We start from the raw sequence: 22304 nt of genomic DNA, 5'->3' as shown, positions 1-22304 counted from the left end.
GTGTTTTCCTGTGAGTCTTTGGAACTTTCTGTGTCCTTTGGAGGTTTTACAAGATGATTCCAAAGTGAAAGAGGTGAGATGGACTGGTGGTATCCACCTTCCTGGTCCATCCTGTCCCACCCATGGCAGTCATGGGCAAAACCTGTCAAGTGCCTGTGAGTGGGGTTCTGGATGCAGCTAGGACTTCTTTATTTTTGTTTGTTTGTTTGTTTGTTTTTTTGTCTTTTTTTTTTTTTTTTTCTTTTAGGATTTCTTTTCAACATCATTTTCATTCAGGCACCCAAAAGAGCCATTAGTTTAGAAATCCAGGCATCCTTTGAACTGTCAGATCACAAAATGAATACAGTTGGAGAATCCAGCCTCTCCCTACAGTTGAGTCCCAGACTAACAGACTGCACTGGTCACTACATTTGTTAAAATCTTTTTGTTTTGTTTTGTTTTGTTTTTGAGATAGAGTCTCACTGTTGCCTAAGCTAGAGTGTAATGGTGTGATCTCAGCTCACTGCAACCTCTGCCTCCCAGGTTCAAGCAATTTTCCTGCCTCAGCCTCCCGAGTAACTGGGATTAGAGGCGCCTGCCACTATGCCTGGTTAATTTTTGTATTATTAGTAGAGACAGGGTTTCACCATGTTGGCCAGGGTGGTCTCGAACTCCTGACCTCAAATGATCCGCCCGCCTCGGGTTTTTTTTTGTTTTGGTTTGGTTTTTTGTTTGTTTGTTTTTTAAGACGAGTCTTGCTCTGTCGCCCAGGCTGGAGTGCAGTGGTGTGATCTTGGCTCACTGCAACTTCCGCCTCCTGGGTTCAAGCAATTCTCATGCCTCAGCCTCCCTGGTAGCTGGGATTACAGGCGCGTACCACCACACCCGGCTAATTTTTGTATTTTTCAGTAGAGACGGGGTTTCACCATGTTGGCTATGCTGGTCTTGAACTCCTGTCCTCATGATCTGCCTGCCTTGGCCTCCCAAAGTGCTGGTATTACAGGCGTGAGCCACTGTGCCCTGCTGAGGTTAAATCTTTTTTTTCTCTTTTTTTTTGAGACAGAGTCTTGCTCTGTTGCCCAGGCTGGAGTGCAGTGGCCAGATCTCAACTCACTGCAAGCTCCACCTCCCGGGTTCACGCCATTCTCCTGCCTCAGCCTCCCGAGTAGCTGGGACTACAGGCGCCCGCCACCTTGCCTGGCTAGTTTTTTGTATTTTTTTTTTTTAGTAGAGACGGGGTTTCACCATGTTAGCCAGGATGGTCTCGATCTCCTGACCTCGTGATGCGCCCGTCTCGGCCTCCCAAAGTGCTGGGATTACAGGCTGGAGCCACCGCACCCGGCCTAGGTTAAATCTTTTTTTTTTTTTTTTGAGACGGAGTCTTGCTCTGTCACCCAGGCTGGAGTGCAGTGGCCGGATCTCAGCTCACTGCAAGCTCCGCCTCCCGGGTTTATGCCATTCTCCTGCCTCAGCCTCCCGAGTAGCTGGGACTACAGGCGCCCGCCACCTCGCCCGGCTAGTTTTTTGTATTTTTTAGTAGAGACGGGGTTTCACCGTGTTAGCCAGGATGGTCTCAATCTCCTGACCTCGTGATCCGCCCGTCTTGGCCTCCCAAAGTGCTGGGATTACAGGCTTGAGCCACCGCGCCCGGCCGGCCTAGGTTAAATCTTAATTATGAAACACAGACATGCTGTGAAATGGGTCCCTTGTATGCCCTTCGCCTTTACAGGGACAGTGCTGTGAATGGTGCACGTGAGGATGGAAATTGTAGCTTGTTTTGTGTAATACTTGACAAGTCATTAAGAATTAAAGCTGATTGCTGGGTGCGGTGGCTCACACCTGTAATGCCAGCACTTTGCAAGACCGAGGCTGGTGGATCACCTGAGGTCAGGAGTTCGAGACCAGCTTGGCCAACATGGCGAAACCCCATCTCTACTAAAAATAGAAAAATTAGCCAGGCGTGGTGGCGCGTGCCTGTAGTCCCAGCTACTCGGGAGGCTCAGGCAGGAGAATCACTTAGAACCCGGGAGGCGGAGGTTGCGGTGAGCCGAGATCACGCCATTGCTCTCCAGCCTAGGTGACAGAGTGAGACTCTGTCTCAAAAAAAGGAAAGAATTAAAACTGTTTATAAGCGTAATAACGACTGCCATTTATTGAGTACTTGCTATGTGCCAGTCACTTTAGGCAGACTCTTGGGAGATTCATAGTGGTGGAAAACTGAACGCCAGTCATGATCAGCGCTCAGGGGAGATTGCCAATGATAATCACCCTCTCTTCTCTTCTACCCAAATAGGCAATGTTAAAAGGACAATGGTAATAAAGTTGGAATTACACCTACTATTTATAGTTGGCCCTCCATATCTGTGGGTTCTACATCTGCGGATTTAGCCAACCACTGAATGAAAATTTTCAAATTTTAAAAAATAACAGTATAATGAGAAATAATACAAATTTTAGAAATACAGTATAACGACTATTTATTTATTTATTTATTTATTTATTTTATTTTTTTTTTTTTTGAGGCGGAGTCTCGCTCTGTCGCCCGGACTGGAGTGCAGTGGCCGGATCTCAGCTCACTGCAAGCTCCGCCTCCCGGGTTTGCGCCATTCTCCCGCCTCAGCCTCCCGAGTAGCTGGGACTACAGGCGCCCGCCACCTCGCCCGGCTAGTTTTTGTATTTTTAGTAGAGACGGGGTTTCACTGTGTTAGCCAGGATGGTCTCGATCTCCTGACCTCGTGATCCGCCCGTCTCGGCCTCCCAAAGTGCTGGGATTACAGGCTTGAGCCACCGCGCCCGGCCTACGACTATTTATATAGCATTTACATTGGTATTGTAGGTAATCTAGAGATGATTTAAAGTATAGTGGACAGTGTGCACAGGTTATACGTAAATACTACAGCATTTTATAGCAGGGACTTGAGCATCCACAGATTTTAGTATCTGCGAGTGGTTCTGGAACCAGTCTCCCACAGGTGCAGAGGGCCATCTTGTTTTGATATTTACCATTAAAAACAAATCATGTCAAGGACCTTTTCATAAACCTTTTGGCCCTCACAGCAACTTTGTGAAGGCAGTTGCAGGTGAAGAAATGGCATGAGTGCTAGTCAGCCTCTGTCTATCTTCACATTCTGCTCCCTCTCTGGCCTTAATTGTCTTGTCTGTAAAATGGGGTAGATATTGCAGTCAATGATGTGTGCAAAGCACTGCTTAAAAATTACCTCAGTTGAGCTTTCCAGTAACCCTCGAAAGTAAGCTAGTTCTTTTTATTTTCAGAAGAGGAAACAGGCTTAGAGAAGTTAAGTAACTTGCTAGATGTTCCATAGCAGATAGGAAGCAAAGCCTGGGGGATCAAACTCAGGTCTGACTTCGAGTGACCAACTGTCCCAGTTTTGCTAGGGACTCTCCTGGTTTTATCACTCAAAGTCTTTTTTTTTGTTTTTTTGAGACGGAGTCTCGCTCTGTCGCCCGGGCTGGAGTGCAGTGGCCGGATCTCAGCTCACTGCAAGCTCCGCCTCCCGGGTTTACGCCATTCTCCTGCCTCAGCCTCCCGAGTAGCTGGGACTACAGGCGCCCGCTACCTCACCCGGCTAGTTTTTTTGTATTTTTTTTTTAGTAGAGACGGGGTTTCACAGTGTTAGCCAGGATGGTCTCGATCTCCTGACCTCGTGATCCGCCCGTCTCGGCCTCCCAAAGTGCTGGGATTACAGGCTTGAGCCACCGCGCCCGGCCAATCACTCAAAGTCTTATGTCCAGGGAAACCCTTCAGTCCAGCCAAACCAGGACTCTGGGTAGAACTCCAGAATTTGTATTTCTAACAGATTCTCAGGTGACATATTAGCAGCTGTATACATGTATTCTCATGACAGGGCTCTCTCAGAAAATTTTCGTAACTATTTTATCCCTGCTGAGGTGGGCACTGAAGACTTTGGTGGCTTGCTGGGAGATCCCAGGTGATCCAAGGCTTGTAAGGCCAGCCCCTTTCCCACTGCTGACTTCATCTGATGCTGTGTTGAGGCCTGTGGATGTCTCAAGAACACCACCTAACGTGGAACCTCCCTGCAGTCTCAGGCACAGGGCCATATTTAGCTGCAGTGGAGCCACCACACCCCAGGGCCTTCAGAGTGTGTGAGTGGCAGGTGGTGAGAAATCCTTCCCCAATCCCAACCCCTCTTGTGTGCAGGAACTTTTCTGTGTGTGTGGGGCCCTCAAGCGAGCTCGACTGGTCCATCCTGGGGTAGCAGAAGTGGTGTTTGTGAAAAAGGATGATGCCATCACCGCATATAAGAAGTACAACAACCGGTGTCTGGATGGTAAGTTAGGGAGAAGGCAGCCCCCTGACCCTCCCACTCCTCTCTACTTGCTGTCAGGTAGCAGGGTTTCCAGGGGAAGTTTCTCTGAGATGGGTGGAACCCATCTCCGGGGCCTCGTCTGCACCAGGAACTGCTGTGCAGTCTCTGAGTAGTCCTGAGCTGTGGGTTACACAGGGCCCTGGATTTTCACCCAGTCCTTAAGCTTTTGAGCCCAGCAAGAAGGAAAACAGCGTTTCTCCATGGATGGTTCTCTTAAGGGGTCTTGCCAGGGAAGCCAAGAGGCACAGCCGTTCCCTCCCAGATGTTGATCTGCTTAGTGCTAGGGCAGACGTTCCTCAAAGCCCGAGAGTCTTGTCTGAATGTTGGCTCCTGGGTGAGAGCTACTCCTAGTGGGTAAACAACAGACTTTATTGACTTGAGGTTCGTATTTTTCATCTCCAGAGAGCCTGTAGAGAAGAATTCTGTCTGCCATGTTCCTTTTCCACTCATTTGTTCTTTCAGTATGTATTGAGTGCCTACTGTGGACCAAGGCCCTGTGCTAGAAGTGGAGAAGCAGAGACTAATAAAACAATACAACAATAAAAAAATTACAAATAAAAGACCTGGAGCCTTGGCTAAATCTTGGCACCTGGGTGAACTCCCCTGGGTGAGTCAGTGGAGTTCCGATTTGCATTTCCCCATGGCTAATAATGTTGAGCACCTTTTCATGTGCTTACTGGCCATTTGTATGTCATTAAAAAAATCATTTTAAATTTTGTTTTAAATTTTAAATTTTTCTTGTTTTTTCTTATTTTGTCATATTGGATGTGGAAAGATACTTATTTTTCTTCTTTTTTTTTTTTTTTTTGAGTTTCTCTCTGTAGCTGGGGTGCAGTGGCATGATCTTGGCTCACTGCAACCTCTGCCTTCCATGTTCAAGCGATTTTCCTGCCTCAGCCTCCTGCTGGGACTACAGGCACGCGCCACCACACCCAGCTAATTTTTTTGTATTTTTAGTAGAGATGGGGTTTCACCATGTTGGCCAGGCTGGTCTCAAACTCCTGACCTCAGGTGATCTGCCCACCTTGGCCTCCCAAAGTGCTAGGATTATAGGCATGAGCCACTGTGCCCGGCTATCTTCTTTGGAGAAATGCCAGTACAGAATCTTTGTCTGCCTTTTAGGTTTCTTTTTTATTATTGAGTTGTAAAAGTACTTTACATATTCTTAAGTCCCTTATCAGATAAGTGATTTACCAATACTTTCTCCCATTCTGTAGGTTTTTTTACTTCTGCTTGTTAATGTATTCATATGCTGTATAAGGACTTTTTGGTTAACAGCAGACCACATATATGACAGTGGGCCCATAACATTATAATACCATATTTTTACTGTATTTTTTCTATGTTTAGATGTACAAATACAGTTGCCTACTCTACTCAGTAGAGTAACATGCTGTACAGCCAGGTGTGGTGGCTCAAGCCTGTAATTCCAGCACTTTGGGAGGCTGAGGCAGAAGGATCACTTGAGCCTAGAAACTTGAGACCAACCTGTGCAATGTGGCAAGACCCTGTCTCAAAAAATAAATTAGCTGGGCATGGTGGCATGTGCCTGTAGTCCCAGATGCTGGGGAGGCTGAGGTGGGAGGATCACCTGAGCCTGGAAAGTTGAGGCTGTAGTGAGCTGTGATCATGCCACTGCACTCTGGAATGTATTCCCATGGTTAAATGATACATGACTGTATGTGCATTTACAGCTATATATTCTAAGCATTGCTTTAACTGCATTCCATATCATGCCTTCATTTTCATTCATCTTGAATTATTTTCTGATTTCCCTTGTGATTTCTCCTTTGACCCATTGGTTATTTAGGATTGTTTCAATTTCCATATATTCATGAATTTTCCAGATTTTCTTTTCTTCTTTGAGTGTTTAAGGAGAACTAGGTATTTTCTTGTTGTTGGGTGGAGTGTTCTGTACATGTCTATTATGTCTAGTTGCTTTGTCATGTTGTTCAAGTGTTGTTTCATTGTTGATCTGCCCGGTTCTATCTAGTATTGAAAGTGAAATATGGAGTGTTTTGTTTTGTTTTTTTGAGACGGAGTCTCCCTCTGTCACCCAGTCTGGAGTGCAGTGGCATGATCTTGACTCACAGCTACCTCTGCCTTCTGGGTTCAAGCAGTTCTCCTGTCTCAGCCTCCCAAGTAGCTGGGATCACGCCCAGCTAATTTTTGTATTTTTAGTAGAGATGGGGTTTTTACCATGTTGGCCAGGCTGGTTTCAAAGTCCTGACCTCAAATGATCCATCCGCCTAGGCCTTCCAAAGTGCTGGGATTAGAGGCGTGAGCCACTGCGCCCGGTGAGATCTTTATTACTGTTTGTCTGTTCCTTTCACTTCTGTGTATTTTTATTGTATATATTTGAGGCTCTGTTGTTACTTACATATATGTTTGATTGTATTCTTCCTGATGAATTGACCCTTTAATTAAATTTAAATCCCTCTTTACCTCTAGTAACTTTTTTTTGTTGTTTTAAAGTCTATTTCATTTTATATTACTAATAGCTGATAAGGAAAAAACCAGCTTTCCCAGGGTTGGTATTTGGGTAATATATCTTTGTTCACTCTTTTTTTTTTTTGAGATGGAGTCTCGCTCTGTCACCCAGGCTGGAATGCAGGGGTGTGATCTTGGCTCACTGCAACGTCTGCCTCCCGGGTTCAAGCGATTCTTGTGCCTTAGCCTCCTGAGTGGCTGAGACTACAGGTGCCCACCACCACACCCGGCTAATTTTTAGTACTTTTAGTAGAAATGGGGTTTCTGCCATGTGGGCCAGGCTGCTCTCAATCTCCTGGCTTCAAGTGATCTGCCCATCTCAGCCTTGCAAAGTGCTGGGATTACAGGCATGAGCCACCATGCCTATAATCTTTCTCTCTCATCGACTGTAAAAATGTGTTTCCTAGGCTGGGCGTAGTGTCTCACGCCTGTAATCCCAGCACTTTGGGAGGCTGAGCCAGGAGAATCACCTGATTGGGAGTTCAAGACCAGCTTGACCAATATGAGGAAACTCCATCTCTACTTTGCAAAATTAGCCAGGCATGGTGGTACACGCCTGTAATCCCAGCTACTCGGGAGGCTGAGGCAGGAGAATCGCCTGAACCTGGGAGGTGGAGGTTGCCGTGAGCTGAGATCGTGCCACTGCTCTCCAGCCTGGGCAATAAGAGCGAAACTCCATCTCAAAAAAAAAGAAAGAAAAATCTGTCTCCTGTAGAGAGCGTATAGTTAGCTCTTACTGATTATTTTTTATTTTAATTCAATCTGACAATCTGTCTTTGGATTGGATTATTTAATCCATTCATATTTAATATTGATAATTAGGTTTATTTCTTCCATTTTACTTTTTGTTTGTTTGTTTGTTTGAGACAGAGTCTCGCTCTGTTGCCCGGGCTGAAGTGCAGTGGCGCGCGGTCTCTGCTCACTGCAGGCTCCGCCTCCCGAGTTCACGCCATTCTCCTGCCTCAGCCTCCCGAGTAGCCAGGACTACAGGCGCCCGCCACCATGCTTGGCAAATTTTTTGTATTTTTAGTAGAGACGGGGTTTCACTGTGTTAGCCAGGATGGTCTCGATCTCCTGACCTCGTGATCCGCCCGCCTTGGCCTCCCAAAGTGCTGGGATTACAGTCGTGAGCCACCGTGCCTGACCACATTTTAGTTTTTTGTTCGTCTTCAGTGGCTTTTCTTTCACATTTTTTCCCTAATATTTTAATTCCTTTCATGATGTATTCACTGACTTAACTCGAGTAAGATATGGAAATGTTACTCCCAAATGGCCTTGTTCCTTCTTCCTCTTTTTTGTGCTATTACCATTACACACACTGTGCTTTGTATTCAGTGGGAGTGTGGTTTTCCTAGTGCTTCATCCTTTGTAGACAGAGTAGAAGCCTGTACGAATGCTTTTGATCATCTTTTCACTAAATCTGATAGCATAAACCTTTTCCCTTACTACTTGGATAGCTTCACATTGAGTCTGGTTTCTCCTTCACTTCCACTCATCTCCTCCTGTATGAAGCAAGGTTTGTGGCCACTTTGCCTCTTGGTGCTCCATTGCTGAGGTTTTCTCACGCCTTGGGATTTTCCTAGTGTCTGGCTTGATTGGAACCTAGCAGCCAGGTCTCCGTCTGTGGAGCCAGAACTGCCGTGGTGGGTGTTCTGACCATTGATAATGGAGGTACAGCCCGTGTCCTCTTGTGTGAGGAGCTGAGGTCTCATAGCAGAGCCTTTGTCTTTCTCTGGTTTTTCAGGGCAGCCGATGAAGTGCAACCTTCACATGAATGGGAACGTTATCACCTCAGACCAGCCCATCCTGCTGTGAGTTCCAAAGGCGGGGTGCTGGGGAGAGGGAGCTCCGTCCATCTCTTTGTATTCTAATGGGTAAACTGCCTGCATCACAGCTCCCCTTCATCCCCCCGTCCCGTTTCCTGTGTTCTGATGGCAGCTGGTGGTTTCAAATGCTTGAACTCAACCAGAATGGTGTGCTTTGTCATTTCCCCAGGGGTTGACCCTACAGGGGCCAGCATTATGATCTCGCTCTCAGCCTTCTGATTTAGAAACATCTGAGGGGAAGGTGGAGGGAGGCTGCCTGGGTCTCCCAGCTGTGTGCATCATCATCCTTCTGGGAACACAGAACTCCACCTCATGATTGGCTCTGATGGAGACAGTGCCAGATGCTACCCTTCATTTTGTTCCCCAATTAGGTTTTTTTTGTTGTTGTTGTTGTTGTTGTTGTTATTTTGAGAGTCCCACTGTGTTGCCCAGGTTGGTTTCAAACTCCTGGGGTCAACCCTCTTGTCTCAGCCTCCTGAGGACCTGGGACTACAGGTGCACACCATGACGCCCAGCTGGATTTGGTTTTAAGTACAATGGGAAGCCATTGAAGGCTTTTGTTACACACAGCTGAGTATACGTGTCTGGCCCAGGACTGAGGGATGTTTTGAAGCCTGAGATGCATAAAATGTTGAGACTGTGAGGACTTCACATTCTAGATAAGGAAGCAGATACCAGGGAAGAGGTTTGACTTGCCAGGGTGAGTGGGATAGTGTGGGGCAGGCCTGAAATAGACTTTGAGATTGAAAAAGACTAGGATTTGAACCCTGGGTAATGAATTACGTGATTTGGATAAGTTCTTGACCTGTGTGCTGGGAATAAGAAATATTTCTTAGGGTTTTGTGACCTAATAAGTTTGGGAACCACTGGGCTAAACAGAGTTAAATCTGTTTCACTTTTGGGCTTCTCAGATTGTATGCTATGCTAATGTACACTACCATCCAGAAGGAACATGCAGTGTTTCCTAAACTTAAAACCCCAATTAGCCAGGTGTGGTGGCATGTACCTACAGTCACAGTTACTTGGGAGGCTGGGGTGGGAGGATTGCTTGAGCCTGGAAGATCGAGACTGTAGTGAGCCATCATCATGCCACTGTACTTCAACCTGGGTTGCAGAGTAAGACTCTGTCTCAAAAAAACCCCACAAAACCCTAGAACATACAGCACTGCCTGCGTCTCCATTTTCTCATAAGTAAATAAGAAAAATGCAGCCTGGCCGGGCGCGGTAGCTCAAGCCTGTAATCCCAGCACTTTGGGAGGCCGAGACGGGCGGATCACGAGGTCAGGAGATCAAGACCATCCTGGCTAACACGGTGAAACCCCGTCGCTACTAAAAAATACAAAAAACTAGCCGGGTGAAGTGGCGGGCGCCTGTAGTCCCAGCTACTCGGGAGGCTGAGGCAGGAGAATGGCGTGAACCCGGGAGGCGGAGCTTGCAGTGAGCTGAGATCCGGCCACTGCACTCCAGCCTGGGCGACAGAGCGAGACTCCGTCTCAAAAAAAAAAAAAAAAAAAAAAAAAAATGCAGCCTGGGTCACATAGCGAGACCTGGTCTCTACAAATAATTTTTAAAAATTAGCCAGGCATGGTGGTACACGCCTATAGTCCTAGCTCCTCGGGGGCTGAGGCAGGAGAACTGCTTGAGCCCGGGAGATCACGGCTGCTGTGAGCTGTGATTGAGTTTGCTGCAAGATGGAATGAGATGAAGGGGTATGGAAAGCGCTACACCCAGTGCCTAGCCCATGACAGATACCCAGTAAGTGGTGGGTCCCTCCCCATCTAAGGAAAAACTGGCTAGAATTTTTGACCCTTCTCTGCTCTCCACAGGCGGCTGAGTGACAGCCCGTCAGTGAAAAAGGAGAGTGAGCTGCCTCGCAGGGTGAACTCTGCCTCCTCCTCCAACCCCCCTGCCGAAGTGGACCCTGACACCATCCTGAAGGCACTCTTCAAGTCCTCAGGGGTCTCTGTGACTACGCAGCCCACAGAATTCAAAATCAAGCTTTGAGCAGGGGAGTGAGGCAGCCGGAAGTGGGGGCAGAGGAGGGTGGCTCTGTTTCCCCAAGGCAAAGCTTATGACCAATGGGCCGTCGGACTGGAGACCCCTGATTGTGGGAAGGGTCACCAGGGGTAAAGAGCTTCCTCACTGGATGGGACCCGCCTTTCTGTGTTGCGTTCTGCCATGTGCTCTTCTCTGTACGTTAACGTTTCCTGTAGTATGTTTCTTCTCCATCTCATCACCAAGGTAGGCTTGTGTTTTTCAGTGTGCCTCCGCCAGCCTCAGCCCCAAGCTGATTTCTTATCTGGAAATGGTACACTGAATTCTCTGGGTGGCTTTCCTGTGGCCCCATGGGATGCAGGGCGGGGGCTGTCTGAAGGACCCTGCTTTTTCCAGGGGCCGACGGGCTGCCTGTCCTTTGTGTGTATTAAGCTTTTCAGACAACGGAGGGGATGGAAAACCCTGGTATCCTGATGGGAGCCAGGTCGGCCTGAGAGCTGTGCCGCTCCTCTGCCTGGTCAGTGGAGGTGCCTGGGCGGGGAGCGGGTCTCAGGCCTCTTGTCCTCTCCCCAGTGGCTCCAGGCCTCACTAATGGCAAGGGCAGGATGGGGCTGCACCGCTGGGAAGAGTCTGTCCAAGCTCTTGGCTTGGAGGCCCGTCCTGTCTCTGCCCAGAGGAAGTTCTCCAGAGTTCACCTTTCCTTTTTCCTTGAGTTGTGCTGAATGCCCCACCCCAGCTCTCTTTCCTTTCTGGGTGTCTCTGCTAGGAGAGGGTTGTGTTGTGAGCCCTCCCGGTTCTCACCTCGCCTGGCACTCATCACACCCTGGTTTTGTGCAGCTGCCAGCTCTCCTCCGGTTGGGCCCTTCAAAGGTTCAACCTCCCATTCTGCAATGCTGTGGGTTTGGAGCTTATTTGAATGGAAGAGGTCGGTTTGCTCCTGACTCTCCATTTCTGGCCTAAGTTGTCTACAGGACAGTGGTCAGGAGTGCCTGGAGGCATATATCCAGCTGCCACCAAGGGGCACTGTTTGTTCCCACTTACGTGAGTGACCCATCCATCCATGACCAGAGGGTTATTTTCCTGCCTTGGCAGAGGAGGAGTCAAGGGAGCAGGGCAGCTCTACCAGGCAAGCTGTTTCCCCAGCACAGGCAGTTGGGACAAAACCATAGAGCCCCGGGGCAGTCCCTGAATGACCAGGCCAGTGTTGCCCCTGGTGTCACTGAGTGGTCCCCTGCTGGTTTGCTGGGAATGAAGGGAATCCAGGCTAGCAGAGCTGGAACCAATTGGGGAGCACAGTTCTGGGAGCTCTGTAAAATCAGTAGCAAGTGCTGGGAAAGGCGCATGCCAGAGATTCTCAAGAGTTCCCGAGACTTGCTTGAGGCTAACCCAGTGAAGAGAAACCCAGAGACTCATGTTTCCAGAGGTCAGTCTTTCAGGCAGGAAGGACCCAGGGTTTGAACTCAGCTTCAGTCTGTAGACTCTGAGGCTGCCCAGGCCGGGAAAGTCCAAGGAAGGGGCCCGGTGGTGCTCCACTTCCAGTTCTTTAAAGAATGCTGCTTTTTATTCTCTTAACCCCTTCAAGTGGGTGCAGACTTCTCGTTAGCAGCTGGAAGACATTCCTCCCACACTTTACCCTTCCTGGCCCAAGAGAGCATCCAGAAGGCAGTAGGACCTGGTTTTTCAGGTACTGGGAACAGGGGACTCAGTGCTTGGACTCTGCTTAGGGTAGGGACGGTAAATATCCTGCCTGCATGGCTTTACCCTCCCTCTGATCCCAAAGCAGGGATCTTCTGGTTGTCACAGTTTGATTGAGTCCAGCTGCAGCCACGTGGCCGTCTGGAGCCGGTGCTGTTGGTGACCATCTGGTACACTGAGGGGACCTGTTTGCCTCCTCCACTCTATAAGCAGTAATCTTGGGAGACCAGGAAGAGAAGGTGGTGGGCTAGTCCTGTGTCCTCCTTCATTTCCCATGCCCCTGTGTTACCCGTCTGTGTCTCCTGTGCAGAAGGAGAGGAAGAGGCATTAAGGGATGAAGGGTGATTATGTATTATCCATTTCTGAATAAACATTTGTTATTCCTACCATTGAGTTATCTTTTTTTTTTTTTTTTTTTTGAGACAAAGTCTCACTTTATTGCCCAGGCTGAAGTGCAGGGGCACTATCTTGGCTCACTGCAACCTCCGCAGCCAGACTCAAATAATCCCCCCACCTCAGCCTCCCAATTAGCTGGGACTACAGGCGTGCATCACCATGCCTGGCTAATTTTTGTAGAGATGGGGTTTCACCATGTTGCACAGGGCTGGTCTTGAACTCCTGACCTCAGGTGGTCTGCCTGCCTCAGCCTCCGAAAGTTGGAATTACAGGCGTGAGCCACCACGCTCAGTCAAGGGTTTTGATCTTCAGGGATTTCAACATTTGGAGTGCAACTTAATTATTTAAAAAATAGGTTCTTGATGTGATACCTAGGATGGTCTTTAACTCCTGGGCCCAAGTGATCCTCCTGCTTCAGCCTCTCAAAGTGTTGGGGTTACAGGCATGAGCCACTGCTCCCCTCCAGGGATGCAAATTATTTGATACTCCTTTCTTCAGAAGATGGGGTCCCATGCCCATCCTGAACCCAAGTGTGCTCTGTTACTACTTTGACCAGATGTGACTGCCGTTTCTGGGCCTAGCCGTTCAAAGACTGTCACTTCCCCATTTTCTGTGCGTGGAACATTCTCTGGGAGCCTTGACACACCACATTAAAAGTTGCCTATTGGGGCCAGCACGTTCACTCACTCCTGTAATCCCAGCAGTTTGCAAGGCCGAGGCAGGCGGATCACATGAGGTCAGGAGCTTTGAGACCAGCCTGACCAACATGGTAAAACCCCTTCCGTACTAAAAATTACAAAAATTAGAGGGGCATGGTGGTGGGCACCTGTAATCCCAGCTACTGGGGGGCTGAGGCAGGAGAATCACTTAAACCCGAGAGGTGGAGGTTGCAGTGAGGTGAAATCATGCCACTGCACTCCAGCCTGGGCAACAGAGCGAGACTCTCAAAAGAAAAAAAAAAAAGTTGACTTTCTGCTGGGCATGGTGGCTTATGCCTGTAGTCCCAGCACTTTGGGACGCAGAGGCAGGAAGATTACTTGAGCGTAAGGAGTTCGAGACCAGCTTGGGCAATAGAGTGAAGCCCTATCTCTACAAAACAAAAAACAAAAAGAAAAAACGAAAAATGACCTCAGCTACTCAGGAGGCTAAAGTGGAGGATCATTTGCACCCAGGAGGCAGAGGTAGCAGTGAGCTGTGATCATGCCACTGTACTCCAGCCTGGGCAACAGAGTGAGACTGCAGGAAAACAAAAGTTGACTACTGAGTCTCACATGTAACTGCCCACCTGACATCTCCCCTGAGAGGCCTAATGGGCGTCTCACCATGGCCCACAGAGAACTGATCCACTCGATTTTCCCCAAGCTGGCCCCTCTCCTGCAGTCTCCCCATCTCAGTCAATGGCGACACCATCCTCTTAGTTGGCCCGACTGAAAACCTAGCAGCCATCGTGGATTTCTCTCACAGTGCCTATTCAATGTGTGAATGCATGAGTGGAAAGCTGAGTTCGCCCTCGTGACTGGCCGGGGTCAACGCTGACATTCCCTCCCACTTTGCGCGCTGATTTGACTCAGCTGATGAAGGTTGGACCCTGGCGGGCGGGGCCGGAGAGGAGGGCCTGGAGCCAGGGGGCGGGACAGACGCCACGGAAACGCGCTCGCGCCTGCGCCGAACCACAACTTCTGGCGTTCCCCGCGCTCCCGGGCGGTAGGATGGTGGCGCGCAGGAGGAAGCGGCCGGCGCGGGAACGGGACGACCGTATCCCGAGCCCACCGGGATACGCAGGTGAGGGGCTCCGGGAGGCGAGACCGGGGGCGGTCAGGCATCGCCAGGAGGTGTTTGGGGGTTGGCGGCGGCCGAGAGTCCCTAGGAGCGGCCGCACGGTTGGGTGTGAGCCCCGGCGGCCTCTGGCCCCAGGCTCGGGAGGTTGTGAGGCTCCGAGGACGCAGGAGGCGCCCTTCTGTCTTCCCACTCTACCGGGGCGAGCCCATCTTCGTCCACGCTTCCCTTGGGTGAGCCCACCTCTGTGCACCTCTCACCCAGGGCAAACCCATTTCCGTCCACACCCGCTCATCCAGGTGAGCCCATCCCCTTCTTATCGTCTCTGCTCCTAGTCCAGCCCCCAAAAGCTCTTACCTGGGCTGTTACGGGCCCTCCTACTTGGTTGCCCTCCTCCTTCTCATCTTGCCGCTACTTCTGTTCTCCACCCACGTGCTAGAATATTCTTTTTAAGGCCATTTAAATTAGATCATGTCTCACACGCCCACGATAGGCCCCACACCCACTGCATTCCCTCCAGTGGCTTTATCAGGTAGCTTCTAAAACAAAAAGCAGACTTCTTAACCTGTGTGGGCCACGTGGTCCGGCTGGTGCTGACCTAAAGCTCTTTCTGTTCATCTGAGGCAACATGCTTTTCCCCCTGTGGGTTCTGCACGTGCTGTGCCAGTCTGTTGCACAGCGGCGTCTCTGGTCTGAGCTTTAATGTTGCTCCCTCAAAGAGGCCATCCCTGACAGCCGATGGAAAGAAGGCCTCTGCCAGCCCATGACCCTGGAATGTTTCTCTCATAATTGATACAAGCTTGCTGTATGCTTCCTTGGTAATTGTCTTCTCCGTTATTGCAACCGAGCTTGCTGAGTTCCGGGACCGCAGCTCTACACCAACCGGTAGTCTGACGGAGGTGTGAGAAAAATAGAAGCAGTTCCTAGCTTTATGAGATTACAGTCATGGGTGTGGCAGTGATTAAGCAAAGAATCTCATCAGTATAGCCTACAGACTGTTAAGAGAAGCTGTGAAGGCACAGGCAGTGGGATCTGACCTGGCAGGAGGGGCTGGGGATGATGCTAAGGCTCTCTTGAGGAAGTGAGGTTTGAGCTAAACCTGAAGGTTAGCAGGAGGGAAGAGGGTGATGCACCCGGTAGAGAGGCCAGCGTGTGTGAGGCCCTGGTGTACCCAGGGGAACAGGGAGAATCCAAGGTGGTGGGGGAAGATGGTACGAGAAGAGGCCACAGTGGCAGGCAGGGTCTCGGAGCTTCCAGCCACAGTTAGGATTTGGGTGTTCACTCCAAGAGCCGCAGGGTTCGAGCTTCCCTTTCATTGCGCCCCTATCTGTAATCATTTCCCATTTATCTTCTCTCTCCCTGCACCACCTTGGGAGGCCCTCCTGGGCAGACTCTTAGAACCCGCACAGGCTTTGCCAAAGGGTAGGGTTGGGGGGGTTGGTGAAGGGACGGATGGATCGATGAGCAGATAGGACTAGACAGGGATGTGGAGAAAGGAAGTTGTGTGAATGTCTTGCTGGCCTCAGCTCAGGGTAGCCTGGCCATCCCTCCCCTCCCATTTCCTTTCCAGCTATTCCAATCAAGTTCTCCGAAAAGCAGCAGGCTTCTCACTACCTCTATGTGAGAGCACACGGCGTTCGACAAGGCACCAAGTCCATCTGGCCTCAGAAGAGGACTCTTTTTGTCCTCAATGTGCCCCCATACTGCACAGAGGTGAGCTAGTGTCTGGGAAGGGACCTGTGGGCTCTAGGTGGGGGCTCCTCTGGCCTCCACCAAGTCCTTGGTGGTGAGAGGGACACAGCTAATGGGAGCCCCAGAGGAGAGTGTCAAGAGGGCTGCCTTGATCTCCAGTCAGGGAACTGGCTTTTCAAAGATGTCTTTAAAAGTATAATCCTGCCAGGCATGGTGGCTCGTGCCTGTAATCCCAGCACTTTGGGAGGCTGAGGCGGGTGGATCACCTGAAGTCAGGAGTTCGAGACGAACCTGGCCAACATGGTGAAACCCCGCCACTACTAAAAAACACAAAAAATTAGCCAGGCATGATGGCGTGTGCGGGTAGTCTTGACTACTGGGGAAGCTGAGGGATGAGAATCCCTTGAACCCGGGAGGTGGAGGTTGCAGTGAGTCGAGATTGTGCCACTGCACTCTAGTCTAGGCGACAGAGTGAGACTCCATCTCAAAAAAACCCAAAAAACCCCAAAAATTAGCCGGACATGGTGGCACATGCCTGTAATCCCAATTACTTGGGAGATTGAGGCACAAGAACTGCTTGACCCTGGTAGGTGGAGGTTGCAGTGAGCCAAGATCGCACCACTGCACTCCAGCCTGGGCAACAGTGTGAGACTCTGACTCAAACAAAAAAAAGGAAAAAAAAAGTGTAATCCTAAGTAGCCCAAGGCTTTTTTACGTATTACCCGAAGTTGTTTGAATTACTTGTTTTCTTTGAGATTATATGTGTCCATAATTTGAAAGTAGGAAAGTATAAAAAAATGAAAAGTGCCTCTAATTTTATCCAAACACAACTATTTTTTTTTTTTTTTTTTTTTTTTTTACAAAAACTAAACTAAGGGAATTGCTGGATTTTTTTTTTTTTTTTTTGAGACGGAGTCTCCCTCTGTTGCTGCTCAGCCTAGAGCACAGCAATCACGGCTCACTGTGACTTCCGCTTCCAGGTTCCAGCAATTCTCCTGCCGCAGCCTCCCGAGCAGCTGGAATTACAGGCGCCCACCACCATGCCCGGCTAATTTTTGTATTTTTAGTATAGACAAGGTTTCACCATGTTGGCCAGGCTGGTCTCGAACTTGTGACCTGAAGTAATCCAACCCCCTCAGCCTCCCAAAGTGCTGGGATTACATGCGTGAGCCACCGCCCCTGGCCAAGGGAATTCCTGGATTAGTTTTCAAAAATAAACCCTAATTTCTAAAACATTCCTCTAAACTTAGAGAAAACAAGAAGCGTATAGAAGAGGGGGTGTGAGTTCTGACCTTTTTGAAGTGCAGCATGTGTACAGGGAAGGGCCCCGGTGGCAGGTGTCCAGCTCACTGCATCCCAGAGACAGAACATACCTGTGTAGTCAGCACCCAGGTGGACACACAGCAGCACATCCCAGAACCCCCACTGATAACCACCATCCTGACTGTCACAGCATAGGGTCACTACTGCTGATTCAGACAGACAACCTCCATCCTGACTGTCACAGCATAGGGTCACTACTGCTGATTCAGACAACCTCCATCCTGACTGTCACAGCATAGGGTCACCACTGCTGATCAGACAGACAACCTCCATCTTGACTGTCACAGCATAGGGTCACCACTGCTGATTCAGACAGACAACTTCCATCCTGACTGTCACAGCATGGGGTCACCACTGCTGATTCAGACAGACAACCTCCATCCTGATTGTCACAGTATAGTGTCACTACTGCTGATTTAGACAACTTCCATCCTGACTGTCACAGCATAGGGTCACTACTGCTGATTCAGACAACCTCCATCCTGACTATCACAGTATAGTGTCACTACTGCTGATTCAGACAGACAACCTCCATCCTGACTATCACAGTATAGGGTCACTACTGCTGATTCAGACAGACAACCTCCATCCTGACTGTCACAGCATAGGGTCACTACTGCTGATTCAGACAACCTCCATCCTGACTGTCACAGTATAGTGTCACTACTGCTGATTCAGGTAGTAAAACTTGTCATATATATAAAATCAGAATAACAGCAAGAATGTCCCCACCTGTCTCCAATGAGAGAGAGCGGGAATATGCCGGGCACGGTGGCTCATGCCTGTAATCCCAGCATTTTGGGAGGCCGAGACGGGCGGATCACCTGAGGTCAGGAGTTCAAGACCAGCCTGGCCAACGTGGCAAAACCCCGTCTCTACTCAAAATAACAAAAATTAGCCGGGTGTGGTGGTCGGCGCCTGCAATCCCAGCTACTGGGAGACTGAGGCACGAGAATCACTTGAAACCCGGAGGTGGAGGTTGCCGTGAGCTGAGATCACGCTATGGGACTCCAGCCTGGGCGACAGAGCAGTACTGCAACTCAATAAAAAATAAAAAAGAGAAAGAGCAGGAATATTGACCTCCTATTATCCCTGCAGAACAGGTCGGAGGCCGTGGTGCCCACAGGCTCCCGGCTTGGGCAGATGTGGCTGTGGCTCTGAGTCCTTCAGGGGCACTGGACCCCTGGCAGTGCCACCCATGGTGGAGGGAGGCTTTCAGATGCCCCTACAGATGATCACACTTGGCTTCCCTCTCCCTGCAGCAAGAGAGTCTGTCCCGCCTCCTGTCCTTCTGTGGCCTCGTCCAGTCTGTAGAATTGCAGGAGGAGCCGGACCTGGCCGAGGGCCCAGAGGAGTCAAGGTCGAAGTTTTTTCATCCCAAGCCGGTTCCGGTGAGCCGCCAAGCACGGGGTTCCACTAGAGTGAGGGGGGTCGGGCATTGTCCCCAGGGTGCTGGGGGAGCTGGCACTGGGACGTCAGAGCATTCTGTGGTCCTGAGCCCGTCCTCACCGTGTGTGGTGTAGGAGGCTGTCCAGGTGACAAAGCCTACGATTCCTTCTCAGATTTGCCACATCCTTGCAGTTCCTGCCTGTCTTTTTCCGTCCTGTGTTAATGCTCAGGGACCGTCTCTGCTGGGCGCCTGCAGGGCCTCCCCCGGCTGCCCTCCTGCTTCCCCCGCTGAGGGAGCTCCTTCCCCAGGCTTAAGAGCCGGGTCTCCAGGAACACTGTTCTTCACAGCTTTCCCAGTGGCCCTGGAGCCCACACCTCCTCCCCACACAGTGGCATCTGGCAGGGTGTGTGTGCCCAGGCCTGGCTTCCAAAAGCCTGCCCTGGCCCAGGGCGACCCCTGCGTTTCACAGCATCCCTCCTGTGACTGGAAGAACGGCAGCCTGTGTGTCCCCTCTTCCTGAGGAAGAGCTGGGAACAGCTGTCACTTCCCGCAGAAGCAGGATCACTGGAAGTGTGGCTGCCCTTGACCTGGATTATGGGATGGCCTCTGGTTCCCTCCATGGCTCAGGAATAGCCTAGCACTGTCTCCCCTGGTGTAGCCCCCGGGTAGGCTGAGGGCGGGCCTGGAGACCTTGTGCCTGGCATGCGGAGGAGCCCCCAGCCTCTGACATCTCTCTCTCTTCAGGGGTTCCAGGTAGCCTACGTGGTGTTCCAGAAGCCAAGTGGGGTGTCAGCGGCCTTGGCCCTGAAGGGCCCCCTGCTGGTGTCCACAGAGAGCCACCCTGTGAAGACTGGCATTCACAGTGAGTACTGCGGGGGTGACTGGCACCTCCTTTCTGGGCTCTGGGTTGGCAGGACACTCTGTGGGGACATGTCTGAATGTCACCAGCCAAGTCCATGCTCCCTGAGAGTGGCGTGTGGAGGCCTGGGCAAGAGGACCGCGGGGCTGTGTCTGGGTCCCCAGGGAGTCGTTAGCCTGAGCCCCTGGCACCGCGGCACAGGCATACTGGGCAGGCAGAGCGAGGGCCCAGTTTGCAGCCCTTGGGGTTTCCTTAGCACCTGCGCCCCAGGCCCTGTGGGGAAAGGTCTCCATTAGCCTGGCAGGCCCTGGGGTGGGGCCCAAATGCCAGGCCTGAGGAAGCCCCGTTTCCCTGCCTCCCTTTTCCTCAGAGTGGATCAGTGACTACGCAGACTCCATGCCCGACCCTGAGGCCCTGAGGGTGGAAGTGGACACGTTCATGGAGGCGTATGACCAGAAGATCGCTGAGGTAGAGGCTCCGCAGGGTCGGCCGAGCACCGCATCGCCCGTGTGGCTGTGGGAAGGTGGCGCCCCAGAGGGAGGGCGGTGGCGGCCTGTCCTTAGCCACTCTGTAGAGGCCAGGCTCCCTTTTTCCCTGCTGGATCCTGGGCTGCCTGGCTGGGTGACACGTCTAGTCTCCACATGGTCTATAGTGGAGAAGGAGGCAGCGCCAGCAGGTCCATGCCCTCCCTGCCATCCTGAGCCCCAACACCGTGCTGGGAGGAGGGGAGCAGCCCGCCCCTGCAGGGGCTCAGGGCGGTTCTGACTTTGGGAGGAGGGCGTGGAGGGTGGGCTGCTGGAGGCTGCAGGAGGTCCCAGGCGCTGACTGGACGACGGGATCACCTTCCTTGCAGGAAGAAGCTAAGGCCAAGGAGGAGGAGTGAGTCCGTGATGAGGAGGGTTAGGTGATGGTGACCCGCCGGGGCCGGGGCCGGGGCCGGCGGCCTGTGCTCCCCTGGACTGAAGCAGCCAGCCTGTGGGTGCTGGAGAGGGAGAGACGGAAGTGCGCCCAAAAAGAGCTGCTCAACTTTTACGCCTGGCAGCACCGAGAGAGCAAGATGGAGCGTAAGCCATGCCCAGCCCATCCTCAGGCCCCTCCGCCTTGGCCCCAGCCTCGGATGAGGCCTCTGGCCAGGGCTTCTGATGGTGGGCACTGAACCTGGTGGTCACAGAGGGAGGGCGTCTCTAAGCACAGGGCTCCCACCAGGCTCTATGGAAAGAGGCCTAGCCTGGCAGCACCCTCTGTGGCGGTCCCCCATCACCCCCTGGGGCAGATGCATTTGCTCAGTGGGTGGGACCCTGGGTCATCAGTGCCCACCTCTGGGCCCCTGTGCACTTAGTTCTGGCGCTCGTCAGCCTCCAGCCAGCAAGGAGTTCGAGTGCAGAGGGGGCCTCCGAACCCACTGTCGGTGCAGGGAGGATGCTGCAGAGTATGTGTGTTTGGTTAGGGGTGTGGCTGGGTATGTGGGATGAGGGGGTTGTGTGTGTTGGGGTATGTATGTGTGGTGTCAGGTGGCCAGTCACTGGTGCTTTCCCTGCCTCGCTGGCCCTCTTGGCTCCCACTTGTGCTCGCTCTAGACCCTCAGCTTTCCCCTCCATGCCATCAGCCTGCCACTGACCTGGGCCACCTGGTGACCAGAGTTGCCATCAGCATTCACCAGCACTAGGGGTGGGGTCCCTTTACCGATTCTCAGGGTCACTCCAGGCCGAGCGGTCAGGACTCCCTCCCCCTTGCGCAGGGGTCGGGGTGGGGGCGGATGCCTTTGCTTTGTTGCTAGGGCTTCATCTCCAGGCTCGGGGTGCCAGTGTCTCCCACTTTGGCCTTGCCCTTGGACTTGGCCTGCTGTCGGGTTGTAAGGAAATTACAGGATCCAGACCCTGCCCCCAAAGCAGAGTTGAGAAGGGGGCTGGGTCGGTGAGGGAGACATGCCCCCGTGCCCCACAATAACTGGGAGGAGGGGTGGGGCATGAGCAAGCCGGCTGCCCCGGGGGTGTGCTGTCTGACCCTGCCCCACTCCTCCTCTCGCCCCCACATCTAGCACAGCTGTGTAAGAAGTTCGAGGAGGACAAGCAGAGGGTCGAGCTGCTGCGGGCCCAGCGCAAATTCCGACCCTACTGAGCCGCGAGAGCCGCAGTGGATGGCTGGAGGTGCAGGGCCAGGAGGAACATGAGGTGAGGCAGGGCCTGCAGCCGTCTCCGAGAGGCCGAGCTCTGGGAAACGGCCCCAGGTTGAGGCCACCACGTCCGACAGCCCCATGAGAGTCCACACAGGCCAGGAGTAAGGGCCAGGCCACCCCTCGGGTCTTGGGCTTCAGCAGTCCTGGGGACCTGGGCGTGCGCAGAGGACGACTTGCCCCTTCCGCCTCCTGCCTCCACACCCTCCTGTCAAGGACCCTGCATGAATCCGCTCTGTTTTCCCTTTTCCCTCAATGGAAAAGCCCTTGCTGGCAACAAAACAGCCTCGAAAGCGGTGAGAACGCGGCGGCGAGAACGCAGTGAGAATGCAGCAGCTTTCATTTTCCACCCAGTTGGGCA

The 22304-nt window shown here is 51.7% G+C and overlaps 2 protein-coding genes across 3 annotated transcripts in view; both read left to right on the top strand.

Moving 5' to 3' along the window:
* Positions 1–12720, top strand: part of POLDIP3 (DNA polymerase delta interacting protein 3) — a 32781-nt gene extending 20061 nt beyond the window's left edge. For both annotated transcript variants that reach the window (XM_010372405.2, XM_010372346.2), the window contains 3 exons: positions 4160–4289; positions 8563–8629; positions 10471–12720. In XM_010372405.2, the coding sequence (XP_010370707.1) occupies positions 4160–4289; positions 8563–8629; positions 10471–10648 (375 nt within the window). In that variant the 3' untranslated portion in view covers positions 10649–12720. The remainder of the gene's footprint in view (positions 1–4159; positions 4290–8562; positions 8630–10470) is intronic.
* Positions 12721–13913: 1193 nt separating this feature from the next.
* Positions 13914–22245, top strand: LOC104669604 (ribosomal RNA-processing protein 7 homolog A). The gene is given in 7 exon segments (XM_030915339.1): positions 13914–14512; positions 16077–16219; positions 18784–18912; positions 19656–19773; positions 20141–20238; positions 20624–20834; positions 21809–22245. Coding segments are annotated over 7 exon segments (987 nt in total). The 5' UTR covers positions 13914–14304; the 3' UTR covers positions 21889–22245.
* The last annotated feature ends 59 nt before the right edge of the window (positions 22246–22304 follow it).

Source organism: Rhinopithecus roxellana, chromosome 13 (genome assembly GCF_007565055.1).
Source record: "Rhinopithecus roxellana isolate Shanxi Qingling chromosome 13, ASM756505v1, whole genome shotgun sequence".
In the NCBI taxonomy this organism is placed as follows: domain Eukaryota; kingdom Metazoa; phylum Chordata; class Mammalia; order Primates; family Cercopithecidae; genus Rhinopithecus; species Rhinopithecus roxellana.
The sequence above is the reverse complement of the archived record's forward strand: the minus strand, read 5'-3'. Positions and strand labels throughout refer to the sequence as shown.